Source organism: Grammomys surdaster, unplaced genomic scaffold, assembly GCF_004785775.1.
Source record: "Grammomys surdaster isolate TR1022 unplaced genomic scaffold, NIH_TR_1.0 271, whole genome shotgun sequence".
Taxonomy (NCBI): Eukaryota; Metazoa; Chordata; class Mammalia; order Rodentia; family Muridae; genus Grammomys; species Grammomys surdaster.
In genome coordinates, this window is record NW_021604712.1 from 10,918,667 (window position 1) to 10,942,460 (window position 23,794).

Sequence of the window (23,794 nt, forward strand, 5' to 3'; positions counted from 1 at the left end):
TGCCCTTTGGCTGTTGGAAATATTGCTGCTGTGGATATGGGTATGCAGTACTTCTCTGGTGCCTAACTTTAATTCTTCAGGGATGTACCTAGGGAAGATACTGCTGCCTCCTGTGTCAGCTCTGCTTGGCTCTTTAAAAGCTGCCAGACTGAAGGCTAGAGAGCTGGCTCATCAGTTAAGAGCACTGGCTGCTCTTCCTGAGGTTCTGAGTTCAATGCCCAGCACCACATGGTGGCTCACAACCATCTGTAATGGGGTCTGAGTCTCTCTTCTGATGTACAGACATACACGCAGACAGAACACTCTTATACATATGTAAATCTTAAAAGAAAGCTGTCAGAGTGGTCTTTGCAGTGTTTCCCCCATTTTTACATCCCCACCAGTAAGACAGCAGGCTCTGGATTTCCACATGCTGGCCAGCATGAGTCAGTTTTCACTTTCTGAGTAGAGTAAGATCCAAGAAATGGTGTCTTTGTATTTCTGCTGAACTTGGAAGAACCTTAGGAAATGGGAACATTAGGTTCCTCTCTGTGAGTAAGGAATCTGCTCAACTCTGCGCCTGGCTGCATCTAGAATCGCCATGTAACTTGCTCTGAAGACCCCCAACCCCTCTGTCAATGAGGTCAGGTGTGTCTGACTTTCCCGACTGGTGTCCTGAGAAGCCAAGGAGCCAAGGCTTCCAGTAAGTCCTCTTCAGCCTTTGACTTGAGCGTCCCTTAGGTCACGGTCACTGTGAGGGGTAACTGTTGAGATCCTCTCATTAATGGGGTGGTTAGGATCAGAACCTGCACCGACAGCACTGACAAGCTAGGCTTTGTCCTTGTAGGCCGATTGTAGAGATGAGGAATGATGAAAAGCATTCTCTACCTTTTGAACTTGGTGTAGCCACACTGGGAAAGGAACAAATACAGAGGCCCTGTGACCCCACCCCCACCTCATCCTTCTGGGTCCTGGCTTGAGGTTTGGGTTCAACAGAGGGCAGAGAGCCAAGGTTCAGCCATGAAGGGCACTCACTGGCTGGAGGTGGCTGTCAGTCCTGCCTCCAAGGCAGAGAGCCAAGGCCATGCAGCCAGCTCCATCCAGTGAGTGCCCTCCATGGCTCTCTGCTCTCCCCCATCTCACAGCCCAGCAGCACCGTCGTGGCACTGGTGGCCAGTCAATAAAAAGAGCTCAATTCCAGTCATGGGGAGAGCCTTCGAGACCTGAGGAAAGGGACAGCAAGAAACAATGAACATACTGAGCCAAATGAAATGGGCTTAATGAACAAGGCAGTGAGGAAACGTCAAGAGTGGAAGTAGAACAAACGTCACCAACCATTCTTAAAGAGGAGGCAGTCCTGATTGTCCAAATCCCAACCGTTAGGTAACACCCTCCGTCAACCATCTGCATCCATCATGGCACTGCCTGAGGAAGAGGGGGATGAGGTGTTACAGTATCTGCAGGTGAGAAGAGACAGAATCTGAAGATGCAGGGTTTTATCTGGATGAGAATCCTTACTCTGGAAACAAAATTCTCTCCAGAGAATTTCCTCTAAGTGAGAGTGTCAGTTTGACTTCAGACATCACTGAAATCAGGTGGAAACTCAGAAAGGATCTCACAGAACGTCAAATCCCACGTCAAATGCAGGGTGGGCCTGAAGAGAGAGAGGCAGCCGGAAGAACCAGGGGTTTTCCTCACCCAGTTTCCTGACCATTCTCTGCAGGTAGGAGAAGGTCATCAGAGGCGATACTTGGCCAAATCTCTAGCAGTACAACTGGCTCCTGATTTGAAGATGGAGAAGATGATGATATGGGAGATGGAGGGTGAGGGGAGGCTGAACGATTGTGCTGAAGGGGATAAGGGTGATGGTAATGGAGTGGAGAGAGGAGGATGACCAAGAAAATGCTGAACACTGATGGGGTCTAACCCTTAAAGTTTTTTCTTATTAATTTTCTCTAGTCAGGAGTAAAAGTTGATCCCCTATTCTGCTCAGTTGCCCTGTTTTGAGGTCTCTTAATACCATTGCTCTCAACCTACATAGGAAAACATAACTTGGCCGGGAGGTGGTGGCGCACGCCTTTAATCCCAGCACTTGGGAGGCAGAGGCAGGCGGATTTCTGAGTTCGAGAGTTCGAGGCTAGCCTGGTCTACAGAGTGAATTCCAGGACAGCCAGGGCTACTCAGAGAAACCCTGTCTCGAAAAACCAAAAAAAAAGGAAAACATAACTTAAGTAAAATGTCATGGAAAGAGTCTCCCCTTTTCTATTCTAAATTCATCTGTATCCTTTCTTGTCTCAGCACAAACTATGTGGAATCCACAGCACTGCTGTGCCTGTGGAAGAACCTGTTTCCTTGCTGTGCCAGAGGCTAGCAGGTGCTTGGCCCCTTTGTAACACTACATAGAATTTTCAGCTTTCCCCTCCTTCTGTATATTGGGCTCAGAGACTACATCATGTCTCTGTGTGAATGTGGACAGTTAGTATTTACCAACACGTATCTATTTCTTCATGTTTAATAAAAAGGGGAAAATTTAAATACACAGAAGGTCAGCAGAGGGTAGATTCGGGGTGTTGGGTGTGTGAGGAGACTGTTTTGACGACGTAGTTTCTCTTACAGCTTGTATAATTGTATTTAATAGACAATACACTTTAAGATGACACTGAAAATTCTTTAGATTTATTTTATTGTGTGAGTGTTTTGCCTGCATGTATGCATGTGCACGGTGTGAGCGCCTGGTGCCCGTGGAGCTCTGAAGAGGGCGTTGGATCTCCTGGAACTGGAGTTAAGGATGGCTGTAAACCTTCATGTGGGTGCTGGGAACTCAGTCTTGCTGGTCATCTACAAGAACAATAAGTGTTCTTAACTTCTCTCCAACATGCTAGGGTGACACTTGTAAAGTCAAATTCTCTCCTAATGATGGCTGGAGCCCTGCCACTCAATGCAAGAAGTCAGCAGAACCTGAATAAATTTATTGAAGTTAACTTTCCTTTTGTGATTCTTGAAGTTACTATGCATATGGGTGTTTTGTCTGGATTTATGTCTATACTGCATGCATGCAATACCAAAGAAGGCCAGAAGAGGGCATCGGATTTCCTGGAACTAGAATTACAGATAGTTGTGTGCCACTATGTAGATGCTGGCAATTAAAAAATGTGGCCTCTGGAAATGAAGCCGATGGCTTTCTTCAGCCACCTTTCCAGCCCCACAGCTCACTGCAATTTTGTTTACTTTAAAAAAATTTTCCCACTTTGGGGACAATGGTGATGCTCAATTTTCTAAGTTAAAAGCATACACATTGCTTTGTTCAGATAGAACTGAATGTGCACACAAGGACAGGAGGCCTCAGAGCTACACAGTTCTGGGCACAGTGTGACCCTGCCCGTGGTGGGTTAGCCTTGTCTCAGCTCCAGCCTCTCCTGCAAGGTGATCTGACAAGGTGTCAGGGCTGTGTACAGTCTGGTTCCAGGAGACAAGCTTTTCTGGCTGACCCCAGGGCCTCAGCCTTTCATACCAACATGAGACATGGGGAAATGTTAGTTTCTTGGGACTCACTGTCTCAGTAATCTGATAGAGGAAGGGAAGGGCACAAGTGTCTCATTACAGAGTCTTCATTTAGCTGGGCGTGGTGGCACACACCTTTAATCCCAGCACTAGGGAGGCAGAGGCAAACAAAATCAAACAGACAAGAATGTCTCCACTCCTGCCAGGCGGGCCTCTTCTGGCCAGGTGAGTGATAGCAGGTCATTGTTAGACCCTTGCAGTGAGACCTAAGGAGATAGCTTGTGCTTCTTCAGGCACTGTTTACCCATCTGTGGAAATAGAATAATTAGTCTCCAGGTTTCTTGTCAAACTAAATCGACAGCTGCTGCCTTCAGGACGTTGGGGATCTTGACATGTGACTTATTAATTGCTAGGCAATCAGGTGCATCAGGGAAGGCCTGGCAGATCCACATGTGAGGACAGGACACCGACTTTCTCTTTATCAGCGAGCTGTGCGCCTGCGAGAGTCTCCAAGCTGCAAAAAGTACAAGCACCTCTTGAGCCAGCTGCCAGAAGTCGCCGTGGGAGACGTTAAGCATGTAGGTGTCCTTTGGGTGCTTTTGTGTTTGTTGTTGGTTAAACTCAGGCAGCATCAGTTCTCTTTGCTGTGCCTGTGATTTAAACCATAGATTTTTCTGTGTGCCTCCCCCTACCCCTGGAATCGTTTTAATATGTAACTTCCCCTTGGACTCAGAATGGTCTAATTCTCATTTGGGACAGTGGTGTTTCCAGGGGCTAATCAAATGAGTTTTTTTCATTTTTGTTTTTGAGGGAAAGTCTCACTATGTAGCCATAGCTGGCCTGGAACTTACTATATAGACAGGCTAACCTCAAACTCAGAGAAATCCACCTGCCTCTGCCTCCTTAATGCTAGTACTGAAGGTGTGTACCACCATGCCCTCTTTGATTGATGTTTTTTGCTTCCATTCTAGGTGACCATCACGGGCAGGCTGTGCCCCCAGCATGGGATGGGCAAGTCTGTGTTTGTCATTGAGGGCGGAGACACGACCAACCCCACCACAATCCTATGCTCTGTGGAGGAGCTGGCGCTGGATTATTACAGGCAAAGCGGCTTTGACCAAGGTAAGCTGAGCAGTGTTTCCTGCATCCCAGTCAGTCAGCAAATGGGGGAAGAGTGTTGCAGGATGGTTCATCAATGGTTTGTTGCTCTCCTCTCTGACCTCAGTAAAAGCCACATCTGTCCAGAGGTGTGGGAAAAAGAACAGGGTTGTTTGGCCATTATTGTCGTGCAGCTGTGCTGACCATGTGGCTGGTGCTCTGTGGTAGGGTGGTCGCTGTAAGGAGACTGCCTTTGCTACCAGAGGCTGACGTTGGGTAGAGATGAGAGAGAAGACAGAGGGCTGTGCCTGGGAATGAAGCTGTCCTAGAGGGCCAGGACCAGCATCTGAGGGGCACAAACATTTTAGTAGGCACACAGTAAGGTCATAGGTATGAGGAGCTTGAAAGGAATTCTGCTGGCTTCTAAGAACACAAGTTTCAGAGCTAGGAGCCTTGTGGTCTTGGCACTGTTGCAGGGTAGAGAGGAGTGCTGCTGAAGGGCCTGCTGGTTTGCTCATTGAATGTGAATGTCCAGTGAGACACTGCTGTACATGCTGACCAGTGCAGAATTGAGAGACTCCCTAAGTGCAGTGGCTACAACAACAACTGCACAGCCACCACGAGGCTTGGCCCCCCGAGTCCACTTGTCCTCCTGCTACGCTGCCTTTAGGGCTCTGGGGTCCTTTAGTATGTGATACACACACAACCCCAGAGGGTAGGGCTACCCCTTAGCACGCCTCCACATTCCTGACTTGGTTGTTCCTGGGCCTTCTGTGCCAGGCACTGAGGTGGCTGTGGACTTAGCTCTCCTCTTACAATTTCCTGGTCTATGTATAGGAGGCTCTTGCAGGGGCCATTGGCCACCAGGATCCCCATGATTGGACCTGCCTGGGCACAGAGCTGAGTGTTGGTGCAGTCATTACAGGGTGCTGCATTACAGGGTGAAGAGGCTTTTTGTTTTAAGTAGTGAATTTCTTGTGTCAGTTGGCAATTCCTTGAGTTTGTACATTTCCCGATACCTGTTTCTCTCCCCGTTTTAGTCTTTCTTTACGGTTTGTCTCAGAGAGTATACTGTAAGTAATGCTTTAGCCACAGTCCAGAGAAAAGTGGAGGCTTGAACACACACCTTATAATTGGAAAAATCAAATGTCCACCTCAGACACCTTTGTAAAGTGTAGTAAGTAGGAAAACATAAGTCAACCCTGGAGGAAAGAAATAGAGTGGAAGCTCCCTGTCAGGTACCAGAGACAAGGATGTGCTGGCCACACACCCGCTCAGCCTCCCGTCTTTCTCCTCCCTCCTGCTTCTCTGCCTAGATCTAATTAGCCAGTCCGTGATGTCCACTCATGGCACTGGCCAAGCAGCTCTCAATGGGTCTGCCCTGGGGACAGCCAAGTCCTGTCCTTGTGCTCAGGCAGACCTCTCTCTCCCTGTGCCCCTGCTCATTATCAGCTGGTGGCATTGTGTGTCTCAGTGAGTTGGGCTGTGAGGATAGGATTTTGTGGAATCGGGTTTCTCCCTACTGAGCCTTAGGATTGATCTGCTCATCGCCTTCCTGTGCACAGGGAAGGTGATACTCTAGGGAAGAACCACTGACACGGGTGAAAACAGTGAGATGCAGTGAGCCTGAAAAGCTTAGACATCAAGGAGCAGAATGGAAATTCCAAGCCCTAGGTGATGTCACAGGAGACATGTCAACTGTCCCTCTCCTGGCTAGAGGAATGCAGCACAGGGAAATGTTTCCAGTTTATCCAGGAGCCTGAAGAACAGCAGGAAATTCTTTTTCCAGAACATAAAATATCTCCGCATAAGATGTTTTAAATTTATATTACATTCTAATATATTGGAAAATTGATGTGACGTGCTGCTGGGTTTTATTGTAGAGGGATTTATGTAGAGGAAATTTCAAACCCTCCAGGGAAGCTATTTCTGAATAAGGAAGGAGGATTACTCCAAAAATGACTGCCGTCAGAATTCAGAGCATAGCAGCAGTCAGGAATGAGTCTGACCTCCGTGTCAGTGGTGGAGTGATATTCACCCAGGGACAGAAGCCTGCAAGGTAGGCCCAGCTTTCTTCCTGGCAGGCCAGAGCCTGGTATCCTGATGTGAATGCTCCTGGTAGCTCGAGGGCTTGTTTCAGCCAGGCTGAGCAAGCCCTGTTCACTCTGTCCTTTTGTACCATGGAAACAGGCCAGAGGGACAGGAGCCAGAACTGGGAGGGAACAAACAAAGCCCTGCACAGCTCTGGAGTTCAGGATAGAAAGAAGAACATGGCCACAGGCTCCAGCCACTGCCTCCCAGTGGGAAGTATGCTAGACGCCTGAGCATTTGACACTCATGCTGCTTTCTGCCCTGTGCTCTTTGGGAGCTTTATTGCCAGTGTGAGCATGGTAAGAAGGTAGAGAGAACCACATAGCTGTCTTCCTTTGCTGGGGTCTTTGTGGCTGTGCAGAGACACCGAGCTTAGAGAGAGAGGAGCTTGGTAAATCAGCACTCTGGGGGACACAGGTCTGAAGTCTATGCCAAGACTTATCCCTCCAGACCCTGCTGCTGACCTGCAGTGCCCTAGGATCCAACTGTTCCGTGAGGATGATTGTGTTCTCTGAGTATTGTGTCTTCAGCATGAGGAGGGCACTAGACCTTGGTGGTCTTGACAGATGACAGTTTCTGTAGAAGCCTTGCATATCAGGAACATTGAAATAACCCCATTAGGCCAAATCTGCTTAATGAATGGGTGAGCCTGGTGAGTGGAAGGACTGTTGCAGGGCTGCCCTGAATGCCTGGCCTTTTGACAGTCCCTGTTGGGGAATCATTTCTTGTAGGTTCTAACGGGCCTGTGTCAGAGCCTGCTTATGAATTCTGCGCACAGCCTAGTTTGCCCACTCACTTAGAACCTCTAGAAGCCGAGTAGGAAGTCTGTTTTGCTAAAGCAAACTGCCCCATAGGCTGTCCACCACTATTAAGAACCACTACTCTGTGGCTTTCCAATGCCCATTTAAAGTTTTCCCCTTAAATAAAGCTTCTATATGCAAAAACTATAGTATGAAGAACAAGCTGGAATAGCATGGAAACATCATGTCTTTCAGAATCAACTGTATCTCAGTTCTTTCCCTGAAAGAGAAAATTTTGCATTAGGTCATTACAATATTCTTAAACAACCAGGTAAAATGGGTGTTTTTCTTCTCATGTGACATTGTTTTAGGGATTCATGGAGAAGGATCCACCTTCAGCACCCTGTGTGGCCTCCTGCTGTGGGATGTCATCTTCATGGATGGAATACCAGATGTCTTCAGAAATGCCTACCAGGTGACCTCTAAAACCATCACACCAGGGCCTCTCCTGTGCATGCCTGTGCTGCAGGCCTTCCCCTGCACCGGGGACTCCAGTCAGCCGCAGCCTGGCTCGTGGTGATTTTCGGGCTCTACCCTCTCTAGTACTAATAACATAGGAAATGACCTTTTATTTGTAAATGGGAACTAGTAGATTTTAACCCCAAGCCTAGATTCCCTTCAGCATTACATGTTGACTTTAGTACCGAGCCCCCTCAGCTGAGCACCTGGCCTAGCTCCAGCATCCAACCAAGGGCTCTCACACACAGTCCCACTAGCACCACCTGGAGCTCAACCAATTCCACTCACAGCAAACTAGAAACCCAGGACAAGATTACGTGTATCTGATAATTTTAACTCATCTCCTCTAAGGAAAAAAGTGTGCCAACCAATTGGCTAGCTTCAGATCTCACGGACTCCAGCATCCTCTGTTTAGTACCCTCCCCAGGCATGGTAGAAGTTTCTTTTCTCCTCCACACAGGCCTCCCCCCTGGATTTGCTCACGGACAGCTTCTTCTCAAGCAGGGAGCAGGCCCTGGAAGCCAGGCTGCAGCTGATCCACAGCGCCCCTGCTGAGAGCCTGCAGGCCTGGGTGGCCGAAGCATGGCAGGCCCAGCAAGGCAGAGTGGCTTCTCTGGTCAGCTGGGACCGATTCACCTCTCTGCAGCAAGCTCAGGTAATACTTTACTGCGATCTGGTCAGTCATTCCCTCACAGTGCTAGCTGTGGTTTGGCAATTGTATCCGAATACAAAGGGGTGTGTATGGATGTGCGTGCATGTGCGTGTGTGTTAGTGATACACACGTGAGGACACTCAGAAGCCTGATACCTTTCCCACAGTTTCCCTTCCTTTTGTAGTTGCATCGGGAAGGGTAACTTCTATGCCCCGCAGCCACTGACCTCTCTGTAAGGCCTTGTCACTCCTGAGTGCTGAGTCACACTCCCTCTTCATGAAATGTGGCACAAGATGTCCACATCAGGCATAAGTCGGGAACTGACCACGAAGAGGTCTTTCCCAGAGCTTGCCTATGGGGTTCTGCCAGCCACTCTGGAGCCTGGTCTGACAGCAGAGCTATTTCTGGTATCCCTGGATTTTGTTGAATTGTACTGGTGTCCTCTGATGGCCGCTCCAGCCTGTCTTGGGGTCTCTGCCCTCAAGGTAGATAACTTTCCTTTTGTAATGTGTCTAGGATCTTGTCTCCTGCCTTGGGGGCCCTGTCCTCAGTGGTGTGTGCAGGCGCCTGGCTGCTGACTTTCGGCACTGCCGAGGGGGCCTCCCTGACTTGGTGGTGTGGAATTCTCAGAGCCTCCATTGCAAGGTCAGTAGAGAACACCATTTGTAATTTTATCAGCAACTGTCACAGTTCACATGCTGGGCATTTTCTTCCTGGCTGTTGGAAGGATTAAACTCCCTTGATAGTCACGAGGCTGAGGGCTGGGGTGCTCAGAAGCTTCTCTGAGGCAGGCAGTCACATGCCGCCTCATCCTGGAGGTGATACTCTACCAGTATGACATTCTGGAACAAGTCACAGCTACAAGGCACACTGTGAGGCGGGGCTTCACACAGTGTGTGGGTCCTCAGGAGTCTAGGGAAGTTCACATACCCTGGGCCAGGCCTGTTCCTGTGCCTATGTCCATTCACTGGGTGGTTTATCACACACTCATGTGCTCTCTTCCTATCTCTGCCTCTCCTGTGCTTGCCACTCCTTCCCTCTCTTCCTCCCGCTCCCTCCCTCTCTTATCTCCCCTTCTTTCTGACTCAGATTTTATCCTAGTCAGATTTGTCTTTTTAATTTTATCATAGTATCTTTTGATGACCAGAAACTTTAAACTTTGATTAAATTCAGTGTTCCTGAGTGGATCATACCTTTGGTGTGAAATATCTGATGTGAAACCACAAAGAGGTTCTCTTGTGTTTTGTTCTAAAAGTTTTTTGTTTCCGTTTGTGTTTTTTTTTGTGATCTGTTTAGATACTTTTCTGTTTGCTCTTGGTTAAAATAACTGTTTTGCTGAGGAGTAGCTGACTGCTCAGTTCCATTGATGCTCTCTCTGCTGAGAATATTTTTGTTTCTCATGCAATAGAACTCCAGGCTTATTGAATGAAGAACTGAATTTATATATTCTTTGGCCTGGCCTTCTGTTTCTCCCTTAGTATTAAGGTACAAAACTCACCTAACTTCCCAAGTCCTTTAGAGCTGAAATGTTTGCCGATTCCACTTCTGCCAACCATGTAGGTTTAGGCATAAGATCTGCACGAACGCCAAGGTGCCCACACTGGCTTTTTTTCTGGTGTCAGACAGAATCTAACACTATGACCTTGAAAGAATGGCCTCCTCCTGGCCTATGTCCACTTACTCTCATTTATGTAAGCTTCCAGGTCAGAAGTGAGCTGCCTCTGGCTGGTAAGCCTGACTTTAGAGAGGGAACCTGCAGTCAGTGGTTCCCTGTGGTACCCAGAATAAGATGGGTTAATTCTACATCCTGAGTCTTCTAGGAGCACTTGGTGCCTGTTGGTTGCACTACTCCCTCTCACAGCATAGAGATTCATATCTATCTGACTCAAAGCACTAGGATACCAAGTGTGCACCACCCTGCCTTGCTTTCTTAATGGGCTCTGGGGATCAAAATCAACTTGTCATGCTTGCATGGCAAGCACTTTACTGACTAAAGTATTTCTCCATGCCAAGCAGCATATAATTGAGTCTTATGTGAGTATATGTGTGTTGGGGGAAGGAGTGCTTTTATGTATGTATGTAGTTACATATGTGATCAGGTGACTGTGTCTGTGGAGGCTCAAGGTTGACACTGGGTTTCTTCCTTGATGCCTTTCCAGCATATATGTCAAGGCAGGGTCTCTTAACTGAACCAGGTGCTCAGCAGTTTAGCTTGTCTAGCTAGCTAGCCAGCTTGCTCTGGGAACCCCATCCCCACCTCCTACATGCTAGCATTACAGGATGACTGTTAGCCCTTATGGTTTTGGGTTCTATAAGAAAGCAGGCTGAGCAAGCCATGAGAGCAGTCCAGTAAGCAGCAGCCCTCTATGGCCTCTGCATCAGCTCCTGTCTCCAGGTTCCTCCTTGGATTCCTGCTCAGTAGGTAAACATGGTTGCCACCAACCCTGACAAGCTGAGTTAAATCAGCAGACTGCAAGTTGTCCTCTGGTGACTCCTCACCCCAAATCTTTTAAAAACATTAAAAAAAAAAAAAAAGACCGATTTGGCCTTACAATTATGAGAAAGTGCACAGGAAGACCCTCCTGAGGGATGGGGTAGATCTCTGAAATGAGATTAGCAGAGCCTTGAATCCTAAGAAACAATGCGTATGAGAGACAGACGTGTCCTCAGCAGATGTCTGTGTGGTCCTGGGGATAAGACTGGAGGGAATGAAGCCTTGGGGCAGACTGCCAGGGATCAGATCCTTCTTTCTACATTGCAGTATGAAATCTAGGTTCCGATGCAAACACAACAAATTGGGAGTTAAAGAACAGAACAACAACCCACTGTGCACCTTAAAACCACTTCAGTTGCTACTTAATTTACGCAAGTTCCCACGGAATTGTGGGAAATTCCCACAACTGTCTAGTTCCCACGGAATTTTCCCGCGTATGTCTTAGTTCCATATCTGTTTGTTGTAAATGTGTATGGTGCTGTAGACTGACCGATAGGCAGCAGTTTAAATAACTATAGCTCATTGGATCATTTCTGTGTCAGTAAGATGTTGATGAGTCTGGAAACTTCTCTCGCAGCTGGTGGAAGTTAAAGGCCCCAGTGACCGCCTTTCATGTAAGCAGATGATCTGGCTGGACGAGCTACAGAAGCTGGGGGCAGATGTAGAAGTATGCCACGTGGTTGCAGTTGGTGCTAAGAGCAAAGGTCTTGGCTGACAGATGCCACACCGGGGACATCTGGCCATCTACTGGGACAAGATCTTCAAATGGATAAAAATGTCACACTGAGGACATCTAGCCATCCACTGGAACATCTGGCCATCCACTGAGACAAGATCATCAAAAGGAGAAAGCTCTTGGCATTGTCTCTACTTTGACTTGTGACACCTGAGATCGGAGATCGGACTCATCCTTGTACAGTTTCTGTGTGTCACAAAACTTGGCCTCTGCTGGAGAACTCTGGATCCACTGTGGGTAGGTGGGTGGACTGTTGAAAGTGCAGGCGTCTGCATGGACGCTGTGGGAGCTGAATGCCTCCGTGTTGGTAGGCTTTTTTTTTTTTTTTTAAAGGCGATCACTGGGGCCAGAGAGAACATGAACATGATGAACTTAGTTGACACTTTAGGTTTCTTTTTAAAAAAAAGAAATACAGATGTTTCTCTACTAAATGCACTGGCAATGGCAATCCCTAAATTTGGGGTTGTCTCATGGTTATCCAAGAAGGGCAGGACCCGTAGGAATTCTGAGTTCCTTAGGAGGGAAAAATAAAAACAACCAAAACCAAATTCTTTACTTAAAGGGAGGAAGGATCCAGAGTATTTCAGGTGAAGTATCACAATACGTATCAAGCTTCGAGCTCTTGGATTATGTGTGATAAAAATGTGTGCCAAGATGTTACAAAAAAATACCATCCTGAGGGATTCTAACATTATCAACAGTTGGTCTGGAGCCTCACTCCGCTCTCAGTTGGCTGTGAGATGGTTTACCTCACCATAGAAAAGCCAGATACTCCATTCCTGCAAGTGAAATCGACTCTGCCGGCCGCTCTTCCTCCTGCTCACCTCTCTGAGCCCAGCACTCACAGTGAGACCTGTGCTCTGCTGCCCGTATGCCAAGGAGTTGCTTACCAGGTCGCTTCATATATTCATGAACTGGCTGGCTACTGTGTGCCAGCTATAGAAAAGTCAGAAAGGTAATATATGATTTTTGTCTACTGTGCTCACAAAGAAGCTTTAAGGGAGGTGGAAACTATGGAAATAACCAATTATAATACAGTCTGGTAACAGTACTGGAGGATGGAGAAGAGGGGGAGCCTTTATTTAGACAATGAAAATGTTTCTGCTAGTTAAAGCACATTATGTAGCTGGGATGGAGGCTCATACCTGTAATCCCAGCACTGGGAGGCTGAGGCAGGAGGGTTACCTTGAGTTTAAGGTCAGACCAGGCTATAAAGTGAGACTGTCTTAAAAAAAGAAAAGAGGAAGGAAGGAAGGAAGGAAGGAAGGAAGGAAGGAAGGAAGGAAGGAAGGAAGGAAGGAAAAAGGAGCTCATTGTGAATGCTCTTATACTTTCTGTCCTGTGGATCTAGCAGATTAATAAACACACAGGTGTGATGCACGGTGAAGCACGGGCGTTGGTCCCCAAGCCCGACCGACCGAAGTGAAGCCTAAGACCCACACAGTAGAAGAGAACAGACTCCAAAATCGACCTCTGAACACCCGTGTGTAACGGCATGCACATGCTCATATACACACAATAAATAAAAATGTGTTTAAGACATTAACAGCACTCGGTGGGCTTTGTTTGGATTTGTGTGGTGGCTGGAGGTAGGCATTATAATAATTCTGTCAGCAGGTCTGATGGAAATAGCCAAGATATTAAACCATATACTCTGACCCCCCAAAACTGATCTTGTTGGGGGTGAAACAAATTACTTCAAGTGAAGAAGGATCCAGAGTATTCAGTTGAAGTGTCAGAAATACTGTTTTCAACAGCAAATGTAGATTTAAAAAGAAAAAAACTGATCCTGACTGGTTTTTGGATCACTTACATTAAAAAGAAGTACAGCCATCTCAGATTTTCGTCTTTCCTCTGTGCAGAAAGTGCGTCTCTGCCATGTGTGAAAACTAACCCGGGCCTTACTGAAATAGATGTGGTCTAAGAATGAGGCCATCACAGACAGGTGAGGAAGAGTCAGAAGCCACCTGAATCCAGTGATCTGCAGACAGAACATCAGGAGGGCTCAGACAGCATGACAAAACCAGCTGTCTGTCCCTGACAGCAGCTGTTTTGTGTTTGACTGTGGCAGAGGGACAGATTTGGAGCAGGGCTTTATGTAGCCCTTGCTGGCCTTGGACTCTTCTACCTTCACCTCAGGGGCTCAGGATTTTGCCACCACATCTGGCTAGCTTATGAAGCACTCTCGGCCATTTGAGTTTCCTCTTTTGAGAGTCCGATGTTTAGACCTGTACCTCATTTTTTGTTTGGGTTATCTGTTTTCATGACACCTAGTTTTTGAGTTCTTTATATATATTTTGGTTCTTAGTCCTCCATTGGCTGTGAATTTGTTAAGGCATCTTTCCGCTTTCTCTAGGCTGCCGCTTTGCATGACAGTGTCCATGCTTCTCAGTTTCATGAGGTCCCACTATATTTATTATTTATTTGTTTGCTTATTTATTTTGGTAAACTGATAAATTTTTATTGGGGTTACTAACAGAAATGTGCGTGATAGAACAAAGATGACTCACAAAAGCAGCTGTATCACTACAAAAGCCCACCTCCAACACAGGCGACAACTCGGGAGAGCTGGATGGAGCCCTGGAACTCTGCACAGCTTGCAGGCAGGCAGCTCTCCAGAGTCTCCTCCACCAGCAGCTGTTTACCCAGTCTTAAAATACTGCAGAATGGACTTTGAGAATCAAAAGTTTGCACTTTCCCAGACATGTGCCATTTTGTCAATTTCCTAAGTCCCATGAACCTCCCGATGCCCCGAGAAATGCTTTCATTCTTGGAAACTGCTATACCACAGTCCATGCTGCTGACCCAAGTTGCCCTGATGTCCCATCTGTCTCCTGCCTCAGACAAAGTAGGAGCTTGTCTCTCATCAGCTTCCTTCATTTAAGGTCTAGAGATGAATGGTAACTGACCCAGCCACTTTGCCTATTTAAAGCACATAGTTCAATAGAAGTTATTACTACTAGGGCACCCATCTCATTATCTTATGTTGATACATAGTCTGTTTTATTATGCATCAATATTAAATGCACTCATGGTGAAAATCTTAGTATTCTTTTTTAGTATTTTTTTTTGGAGATTATCTCCATTATAAGTTTCTAGAATGTCTCATCTTAACATTCAAACATTTGGTTTGATAATTAATAATATCAAACCAAATAATTATGTATCTCCTACTGAGTTCCAGGCATGGTTCTAGCCACTTCACACGTATTATGGGAAATATTTGGATGTGTGCTATTTTGTGTGCACACATGCCCGAGGGTTGTTCCTAGGACTTTATGCATCCCTGCCCTGATAAAGTTCTATTCCTACCCACACAATACAGTATGAGAGGCTCAAGAGAGGTTAAATAATCTTCCCAGAGTGGTCACAACAGTAGCAAATCCCTAAGCTAGGCACTGTGGCTTTTGATACAGTAATATACAAATGTACAGTAATGAAATTTCAGTATGAAGAGAGAACATTTTTAAATTGAGAAAAAAATTGAGTTTTAGTATATTTTATTTAACATAGTGGACAATTATTCTGATTTTAAAAAATAAGTATTTTCATTTATAACATGGATAAACCTGAAGGATGTTATGTTAAATGATATATAAGAAATGAAATATATGAGGTCCTTTTCAATGATTGTTGATGTTAGTGACTGCGCTAACAATGTTCTCTTCAGAAAGTCTTTTCCTATGCCAAGGAGTTCAAAGCTATTCCCAAATTTTTCCAGGCTGTATGAAGAAGAATGCAAATAGACCTATACTAAGCACCCTGAACAGCTCCAGGTGGATCAAAGACCTCAGCATAAAGGCAGATATGCTGAACCTGATTGAAGAAAACTTACCCAGAGTTCCTTCTGTTTCTATTATGGGAATAATTTGAGGAATATTGGTGTTAACTTTTGTGGGGTGGGAGTGGGGGGGTGATGTGAGACTTTTAATGACTGCCTGTATTTTACTAGGGGCTATATGTCTATCTAAATTGCTTAACTGTTTATTTAATTTTAGTAAGTGATGCCTGTCAAGAAAATTATTCATTTCTTTGAGTTTGCAATTTGTTGGAGGACAGTTGTTGAAAGTTTGTTCTGATGATTCTCTGGATTTCCTCAGTGTCTGATGTCATGCCTCCTTTTCATTTCTGATTTTGTTAATTTGGATATTCTCTTGACCTTTTAGTTAGTTTGGGTAAGGATTTGTCTATCTTGTGATTTTTCTGAAAGAACCAACTCTGTTTCACTGATTCTTTGTATTGTACTGTTTTCATTTGATTGATGTCAGCCCTGAGTTTGATTATTTCTTGCCATCTCCTCCCCGTGGCTGTGGTTACTTCGTTTGTTCAGGTGTGTTGTCAAGTTACTAGAATGATAGCTCTCTGATTTTTATGTAGGCACTTAGTGCTATGAGCTTGCCTTTTAGAACTAACTTGTGTTCCGTAAGTTTGGGTATGTGTATTCATTTTCATTCCATCCTAGAAAGCCTCTCTTAACTTCTGTCTTGACCCATTTTTCATTCAAGAGTGAGTTGTTCAGTTTCCATGAGCTATAAGCTTTCTGTTGTTTATATCAGCTTTAATCTATGATGGTCGGATAGGATGGAGGGCGTTATTTCAATTTTCTTGTATCTGTTGAGATTTGCTTTGAGTCTGAGTATGTGGCCAATTTTGGAGAAAGTTCCATGAGTGCTGGGAAGGTGTATTCTTGTGTTTTGGGTGAAATGTTCTGAAAATATTTTAGGTCCATTTGGTATATAATATCCGCTAGCTCCAGCATTTCTGTAGTTTTTTGTCTGGATGGCCTGTCTATCGGTAAGAGTTGGGTTTTGAATTTATGAATTTGGGTGTCCTTGTGCTTCGTGTATAGATGTTAAAGATTGCAATGTCTTCTTGAAGGATTTTTCCTTTGACGACTATGAAGTATCCTTCCCTATCTTTTCTGATTAAATTCAAAGTCTATTTTGTCAGGTATTAAAATGGCTGTGCCACTTTGCTCTATAAATCTATTTGCTTGGAATATTTTTTCCATCCTCTTACCCTGCGGTGATAATCTTTGATACTAAGGTGTTTCTTGGATACAGCAGAAGACTGGAAACTGTTTTTGCATCCATTCTGTTAAGTCTTTTATTGATGTTGAGTGATTAATAAGCAGTGTTGGCTGGTTCCTATTATTTTGGTGTGTGTGTGTGTGTGCGTGTGTGTGTAAAATCCTCTTTTGATTTGCTGGTCTGGGATTATTTATTCCTTGTGTTTTCCTGAGTGTAGTTAACTTTTTTAGATTGGATTTTTCCTTCTAGTATCTTTTGTAGGGCCGAATTTGTAGATAGACATGGCTTAAATTTGTTTTTATCATGGAATGTCTTATTTTCTCCATTTATTGTGATAGGAAGTTTTGCTGGACATAGTCTGGGCTGGCATCTGTGGTTTCTTATTAGTTTATAGAATATCTGTCCAGGCCCTTCTGGCCTTTTGAGTCTCCTTTGAGAAGTCAGGTGTTACTCTAATAGGTCTACAGTTATAGTTACTTGGTCTTTTCCATTGCAGCTTTTAATATTCTTTCTTTTGTTCTATATATTTAGTGTTTTATGTTGAGGGAAATTTCTTTCATAGTCCAGTATATATGGTGTTCTATATGCTTCTTGTACCTTGATAGGCATCTCCTTCTTTAGGTTAGGAAATTTTTCTTAGTGTATGAGTTTGAGATGATCTTAGTCTTATTTTTGTTGGGTGGGTGTTTTGTTCCCTGGATTCTGTTGCCCTTTATGGCTCTTAGGGATGGTGATTATGTGCTGCCTACTAGGGAATTCTGGGATGCTCCTAGGTATGGCCACTGGGAGTTCTAAGTAAAATATGATTTTAAGTATTGGGAGCTGACACTTATGAATGGGAGTGAGGTGGAAGGAGATAAGTGGGGTTCACATGAAGGAAGAAAGCAGGGTGTTCCACCTAATTTTGCTTAGTGACCTGGAAATCTCTGCCTCAAGAGGTAGTTTGCTAGAGATCTGGGGAGAATGAAGGAGGGAGAATGAAGATCTGAAGCTCACTTACCTACTTCACTGGCCTACTTCCTTCTCTAGCAGACTTGGCAGGCAGGATCCCAGGGATGCCTGCTGAAGATGGTGGTTAGGATAACAGGATGAGTGGGAGGAAGGCTGGAGAAGAGCTATGTGATCCACTGGAGATGGGAGCAGGAACGAGTAAGAGGCCACAGTAGGTGGTCAGCTACGTAGTTAGGGATGTGGCAGGGGTGTTGGATTTAAAGGAGAGAATGGAGACGTAAAGATCTGTTTGGTCCCCAGGGAGCGCTGGCACTTGTTTGGGATGGGATAATAGATGAGTAGGGGAAAGGGTGGTTGGAAGAAGGGTCTAGATGAGCTAGTGGACATGGGGCAGAAAGGAAGAGCAGTCTGCAGCAGGTGGTCTGCCCCTGAGCTGAGGGTGACTGGGGGATTGGATTTGGAGAAGAGGGAGAATTGAAGATCTGCAGTTAGGCCACCTGCTTCCCTGGCCACAGTAGCCTTAGCAGAACGCCTTGGTAATAAAACATCATCACAAAATAAAACTGTGCCACTAACTTCTTATGTCTCTATGCTATAAGCACCTGATGCTAGATTAACAAAGGCAAGACCAATGCCAAGGTTAGAGAAGAGACCTAGGAGGAGGTGACTTAACTGTACTTCTGGCTCACCTCAATGTGGGGTCCCAGTCTCTAGGGACTCAGGGAAACAGAATTCCTGTGTTAGTATTTCGTGACTGGGGAGAGCTAACTGCAGTTCTGAACTGACGTGCAAGCTGTTACTCTAGCCCATCTTAGTATTCAGAATAGATGAATGGAGGGTGCTCCAATACAGGTGGGAGCCGAAGCCTTCCATTGCCAGTCTCTGTGTTCTTATGGCTCCGCACTGGTGACTATGACAAACTGACAAACGGTTTCCATGGAAATTTTATTCAACAGTCAGAATTCCCTTTCCATCCATTGGGTTGAGCAGTGTACAGTCAACCTGCTCGTCCTGCTTCAGCTCATCAGTTGGATTTAGGCACAAAGGTTCTAGTTTTGTCTCAACACCAAGGTTTAATGGTTTGAGGTTTTTGCTACAGCAAGAGGATCTTGTTGAAAATGTGTTGAACAGTTTTCATCTTCTGTCAGTACAAATTAATGTCTTTCCTTAAGTAGAGTTAGGCATTTTTGGTTTTAGAATTGGTTCCCATTATAAAGCAACAGTAAGACACCTAACCTGTGGAGCCAGCATTAGAATGCCCAGTGTCCTCAGCCCTTGCATGGTACCACCAGCACAGGCTCTGCCCCCCATGGCCTCGGAGACAGTGCTACTGAGCTCTTTGGTATGCTGCACACAGCCACTGTTACCTCTTCTGCCACCACAGTGTCACCTTTGTTAGCAGAGGTGGCAGGCAGCTGTCCCATAGGCCACACTAGGACTCTGGAGCGGTTTCACATATGCATAGTAAGCTGTAGCACAATAACTGTAATATAACAACCACCCAGTCAGAATAGAAAAACATTTACAACTGATTACCATACAAAAATACGCACTATCCATCCTAAAGTAGTGTTAAAAGTACCTGACCTTCTTATAAGTTAAGAAAAAAGTTCTGAAAGGGGCTCCTGTGAGGGGTGAAATTACAAAGAAATGAATTCTCAACCACAAAATAAATTTAGAACAACTTATAGAAGTAGCAAAGCAGCTTCATGAAAGTGGGGGATTACAGTGTGGCTCCAGTGGTGATACCTTGTCATTTCTCAGGGACCAGGGCTAACTGTGTGGCCAAGGGCTAGCGCATCCTCACTGCTGATAATGTTATCTGTATAAGCTCACAAGAGCCCTTATTTTGTAGGCAACAGATGAGTGAAAACATTGACTTTAGCCATAAGATAAGAACTTTTTAGACATAAGAACATCTGCCCTGTTAAATGCAGAGACATTATTAAACTGTTAGAAAAGGTCAATTAAGTAGAAATGGCTATACAGCACATATTCAGGTCAAACTATTATGAGAAATTCTGTTTTAGAAAAAGAAACTAAATCAACACTTTACTATAAAGTATTTCAGAATCCAAGGTGGTAATTTAAGACACTGTCGTCGTCCATTAGGACATGCCCACCTTTAAACAGGGAGAAGAAGCCCTCCACACATGAGCACTTGGGAGTGCAGAAGCACGGGGCTTTGTGAAGTTGGCCAGGTTCTTACATGGTTTGGATCAAAGGCTTCAGATTCTCAGCCTCTTGGCACTGCCCCCAAGCCTGGAGGGGGTGCATCTCTGTGTATTAAAATGGCAACAACTGAGAAAGTCTTCCTGTCTAATCTGTGCATGTGTCCATCTCGTGACCCCTGTCAGTTATTTCTAAGGAGAAGTGTTGGCCTGTGTCACCATGCCAGCTGAAGTGATCATGAGGAGGCCAGAGCACCCCTGCAGCCTGTGGTCAGAGTGTAGCATGCTCCTGTACTGGGCACCCTTAGCCACAGCTAGAGCTGTGCATCTGCTACTTGAAGAGCCTCTAAGATTGCTGAGTGACTTTCTGAGGGACAAAAATGTGGCTCTGGAGGCTCCTGGCTATTGATGTAAGCTTGTTGGCAAAAAGCTACTTCCAATATACAGTGGGGTCTACAGACCCTAACTTTAAAAAGTAGAATTATATTTCCTCTGTATTCTAGCTTGTTACTTTTATCTTAATGTCAAAGGCACTTCTAGGTTTAAATAGCTATAGTGAATGCTTTAAAATTACAGTGCATCTTTTAAAAGTTAGTTGTATGGAATTAAAGCAAATCCATGATTTTGAAACACAGTGATCTTAGGTCCTAACTGAGGTGAACTAAAATAAGAAAAATCTAACTCCAGAATATAAGCTAAGAATATTAGCTAAAGACATGGATGCCGACTGAGGCCTCTTGGGAGTTTTATCAGATGATCTAGAAATGCATTAAAAATATACTAATTTATTAATTTCCCCATCCACCTTCTCTGGGTTGTAATCTGACTATCAGATAACCTATAGTTGGAGGTAGGAAAATAGATGTTGGCAAAATTCACATAGCAGAGGAACCTCAATATTGTGATCACAAGTGTACCAACAGGGAATGCGTGCTCCAAATGACTCAGATGGGCCTAGACCCAAAGGATACAGGACAAAACCCAAAGTCACACTGCCCCTAGAATAACTGAAGGCAGCATGATTAAACATGATTTAAATATTAGTGCAAATTTCTTATATATAAAATGGCCAGTTTTAAATGCCTCAGTTAACAATTTCAGTTCAGAGAGGGAAATGTCCAGCTTCTCTCAATAAGTCCTGAAAATACCTTAATTTAGTCTTCATTTGCAAGTGTCTCAGTAGATAACCATATTTTGGCCCCACTTAAAAATTTGCTTAATGGCGTTCCTAAAATGCTTCGTCTGCACAGATTTCCTACAGGAGAAAATGGAAATGAAGAGGAAAGGAACTCTGGTGTCCCCAGGGTGTCGTGTGGCCCTGTGGCCCTGAAGTACATTCTGCTCTGGTCCAACTCTGCGTAGCAGGCTTCCAAGGGGCCACTGCGATGCTGCCTCAGCACCCTGCTCAGCATGTCCACCTCATCAGCCAGGAGAGAGAGCTTGTGGAAGGCCATGATGGAGCCCCCAAGGTTGATCTGTGCCTCAGGGACCCAGCGGAAGTAGCACAGTTTCCACAATTTTATGTGTGTTCCGGAGAGACGTGGCAGGATGATGCCGTGGAGGTTGGCTGGTCTGGAAAACCACTCTCTAAAATACTGTTCCGCCCCACTGTGCTGGCTGTCGGTGTGCTGGGGCGGGTCTGGCTTTAGCTTCAGTATTAGAGAGTTTCTCCGAGGAAGCAGTTCTTGGTCACTGATGATTCCATTCTTCAAGCATGAGGGCATTCCTCTCAGTGTGGAGCTGTAGCTCTTCTGCACAGAAGACAGATACTGGCATTACTCTATTGGAGCACCTGCTTTTCAACAGAAGCCCTGGCACTATGGCAACCAGCTGGGATAAACAGATGATGGGATAGAGGATGGGGGTGGGGATGGGGTGGTTCAGACTTGAAGGACGAGGTCCTTCTTTCCCTTGTGGCACTTTATGCCAGTCTACTCTGGAACCAGATATTTCAATTGACTCTTCCAGGTTCTTACTATGTCAGAGGGAGAGTGGAAGGCAAGTATAATCTGCCTATTTGTTTGTTTAAGTGCATACTCATAAGACTTTGGGGGTAAGGGAAAATTCTAAACTGGCTGATTTCTAGAAAGAATGGGCAGACTAGCCCGAAGTCAGCTCAGGGCAGCCACCTGTCAACTCTTGTGCTGACTGGGCTTCAAGAGCCTCATTCACCAAGAAAAAGTAAGATATTGTTACATCGGTTAAAAGCGTCACTAGCTGTCTACTGGCGAAGTGACTGTGTCTACCACTGCCAGACCCTCTCTGGTGACACTCTCTGGTGCTGCAGTGACATGGGTCTCTACTGCTAGCATGCTGCGGTCTACTGTTTACCTTCGAGCGCTTAAAAGACTTCCTGGAGCCATTCTGTACACAAGGAGTGCTCTTGCCAATGTAGAAGGGGTTGTGGAAAAGAGTCCGGTCCTTCGCTGTGAACTGAAGAGCCCAGTCCCAAACCGAGGGGAATTTCAAGCCCTTTTCATCACCCAGCTGAATGTTTTTGCTGATAGCAAACTCCTGCAAAGCAAAGCACATGTGTGAGAAGAGGCACACCCCACTTCTCTCATACCTCCACCCGCAGCTGAGTTCCTTGCTATAGCACTCGGCTGTCATGGGAGCACTACCCTGAAGATGATGGGAACTTGAGTAAGGGAAGCACGCTCTGTCTGCTGCTCAGCATGGCCCAGCTGTGGCCCACCGAGGCTCTGTACTCTGGGCATGGAGATGCTAGGTGGAGAGAAACACCCTCACTATCACTGATGTCCTACTTTGGGCTTCGAGCAGAGTGACCTGGGTTCACCCCACAAATGCACAGAGGACACAGATAGGCTCCTCTCTAAAAACTTAACAGAATCAGGAACCTCGTCTGAGCACAGTGACGGCAGGTTCTATCATTTCACATAAGATAGTTCCCCGGAAGAGATAGATAAGAAAAAATATGACTGACTCTTACTGTCTATTTGATGCCTTTTAATCTTTTATAAACTTTTCATTTAAAAAGGCCAAGAATCTGAGCCAGGCAGTGGTGGTACACACCTTAAATCCCAGCACTCTGGAGGTAGAAGCAAATAGATCTGTGAGTTCAAAGCCAGCCTGGTCTACAGAGTATGTTCCAGGACAACTAGGACTACATAGTAAAACCTTGTCTTAAACAAACAAACAAACAAAGTCAAGAATTTGTTTGAAATTAGAAAAATGGGAAATTATAAATGTTATGAGGAAAATGTAGAGCAGTCGGTTCTATGAGTGCAGAGACCTGTGAGTGAGTTCATGAAGCGAAGGGTGGGGATGGTTCTATGAGTGCAGAGACCTGTGAGTGAGTTCATGAAGCGGAGGGTGGGGATGGCTGAGGGCAGCTAGAAAAGCCCGGCAGAATGAGTACCCAGTAATGAAGGCACACAGATCATGAGGTACTAAGAATGCAGGCACATAACTGGGAAACCATTTAATTTAGGGATAGAGTAAGTTTTCTATACCCTGAAGCTTTTGGGCCCCAGTTTTACATTAGGAAATATTAAATCTTTCTAGGAAGCCAAAATAAATTTCACAAAATTTCCTTCCCAAACTGATCAATCTAAAAAACTCTCTAACACAGAAACAAGAATTTCTCTTGAGTTCTGAGTTCCCCAAAGCAACAGAGCTGAGCAATCTGGCTACCTCTGTGTTCTGAGGACTCTCGTGTGAGAGGCCTTTCCCCACCCTCCCCCATGCTGGTTCTCTCCTGAATCAAGCCTCAGATCCAGTCTTCTCTAAGATGCTCCTCATTCCCAGCCAAAATAGCCTGACTGTGCTCTTTGTCTCTCATACCAGGACATGTGCACGTGTCACAGTTGGC

The 23,794-nt window shown here is 45.3% G+C and overlaps 2 protein-coding genes across 2 annotated transcripts in view; one reads left to right on the forward strand and one right to left on the reverse strand.

Moving 5' to 3' along the window:
- Fan1 (FANCD2 and FANCI associated nuclease 1) overlaps positions 1-13,643 on the forward strand; it is a 31,005-nt gene extending 17,362 nt beyond the window's left edge. Inside the window, exons 9-14 of the mRNA XM_028776670.1 lie at positions 3,894-4,058; positions 4,452-4,602; positions 7,781-7,884; positions 8,389-8,583; positions 9,097-9,225; positions 11,652-13,643. Of these exons, the coding sequence (XP_028632503.1) occupies positions 3,894-4,058; positions 4,452-4,602; positions 7,781-7,884; positions 8,389-8,583; positions 9,097-9,225; positions 11,652-11,789 (882 nt within the window). The 3' untranslated portion in view covers positions 11,790-13,643. The remainder of the gene's footprint in view (positions 1-3,893; positions 4,059-4,451; positions 4,603-7,780; positions 7,885-8,388; positions 8,584-9,096; positions 9,226-11,651) is intronic.
- A 5,074-nt stretch (positions 13,644-18,717) lies between these two features.
- Mtmr10 (myotubularin related protein 10) overlaps positions 18,718-23,794 on the reverse strand; it is a 48,752-nt gene continuing 43,675 nt past the window's right edge. The window contains exons 15-16 of the mRNA XM_028776686.1: positions 22,294-22,476; positions 18,718-21,713 (exon numbers count right to left, since the gene is read on the reverse strand). Coding sequence (XP_028632519.1) covers positions 21,117-21,713; positions 22,294-22,476 — 780 coding nt within the window. The 3' untranslated portion in view covers positions 18,718-21,116. The remainder of the gene's footprint in view (positions 21,714-22,293; positions 22,477-23,794) is intronic.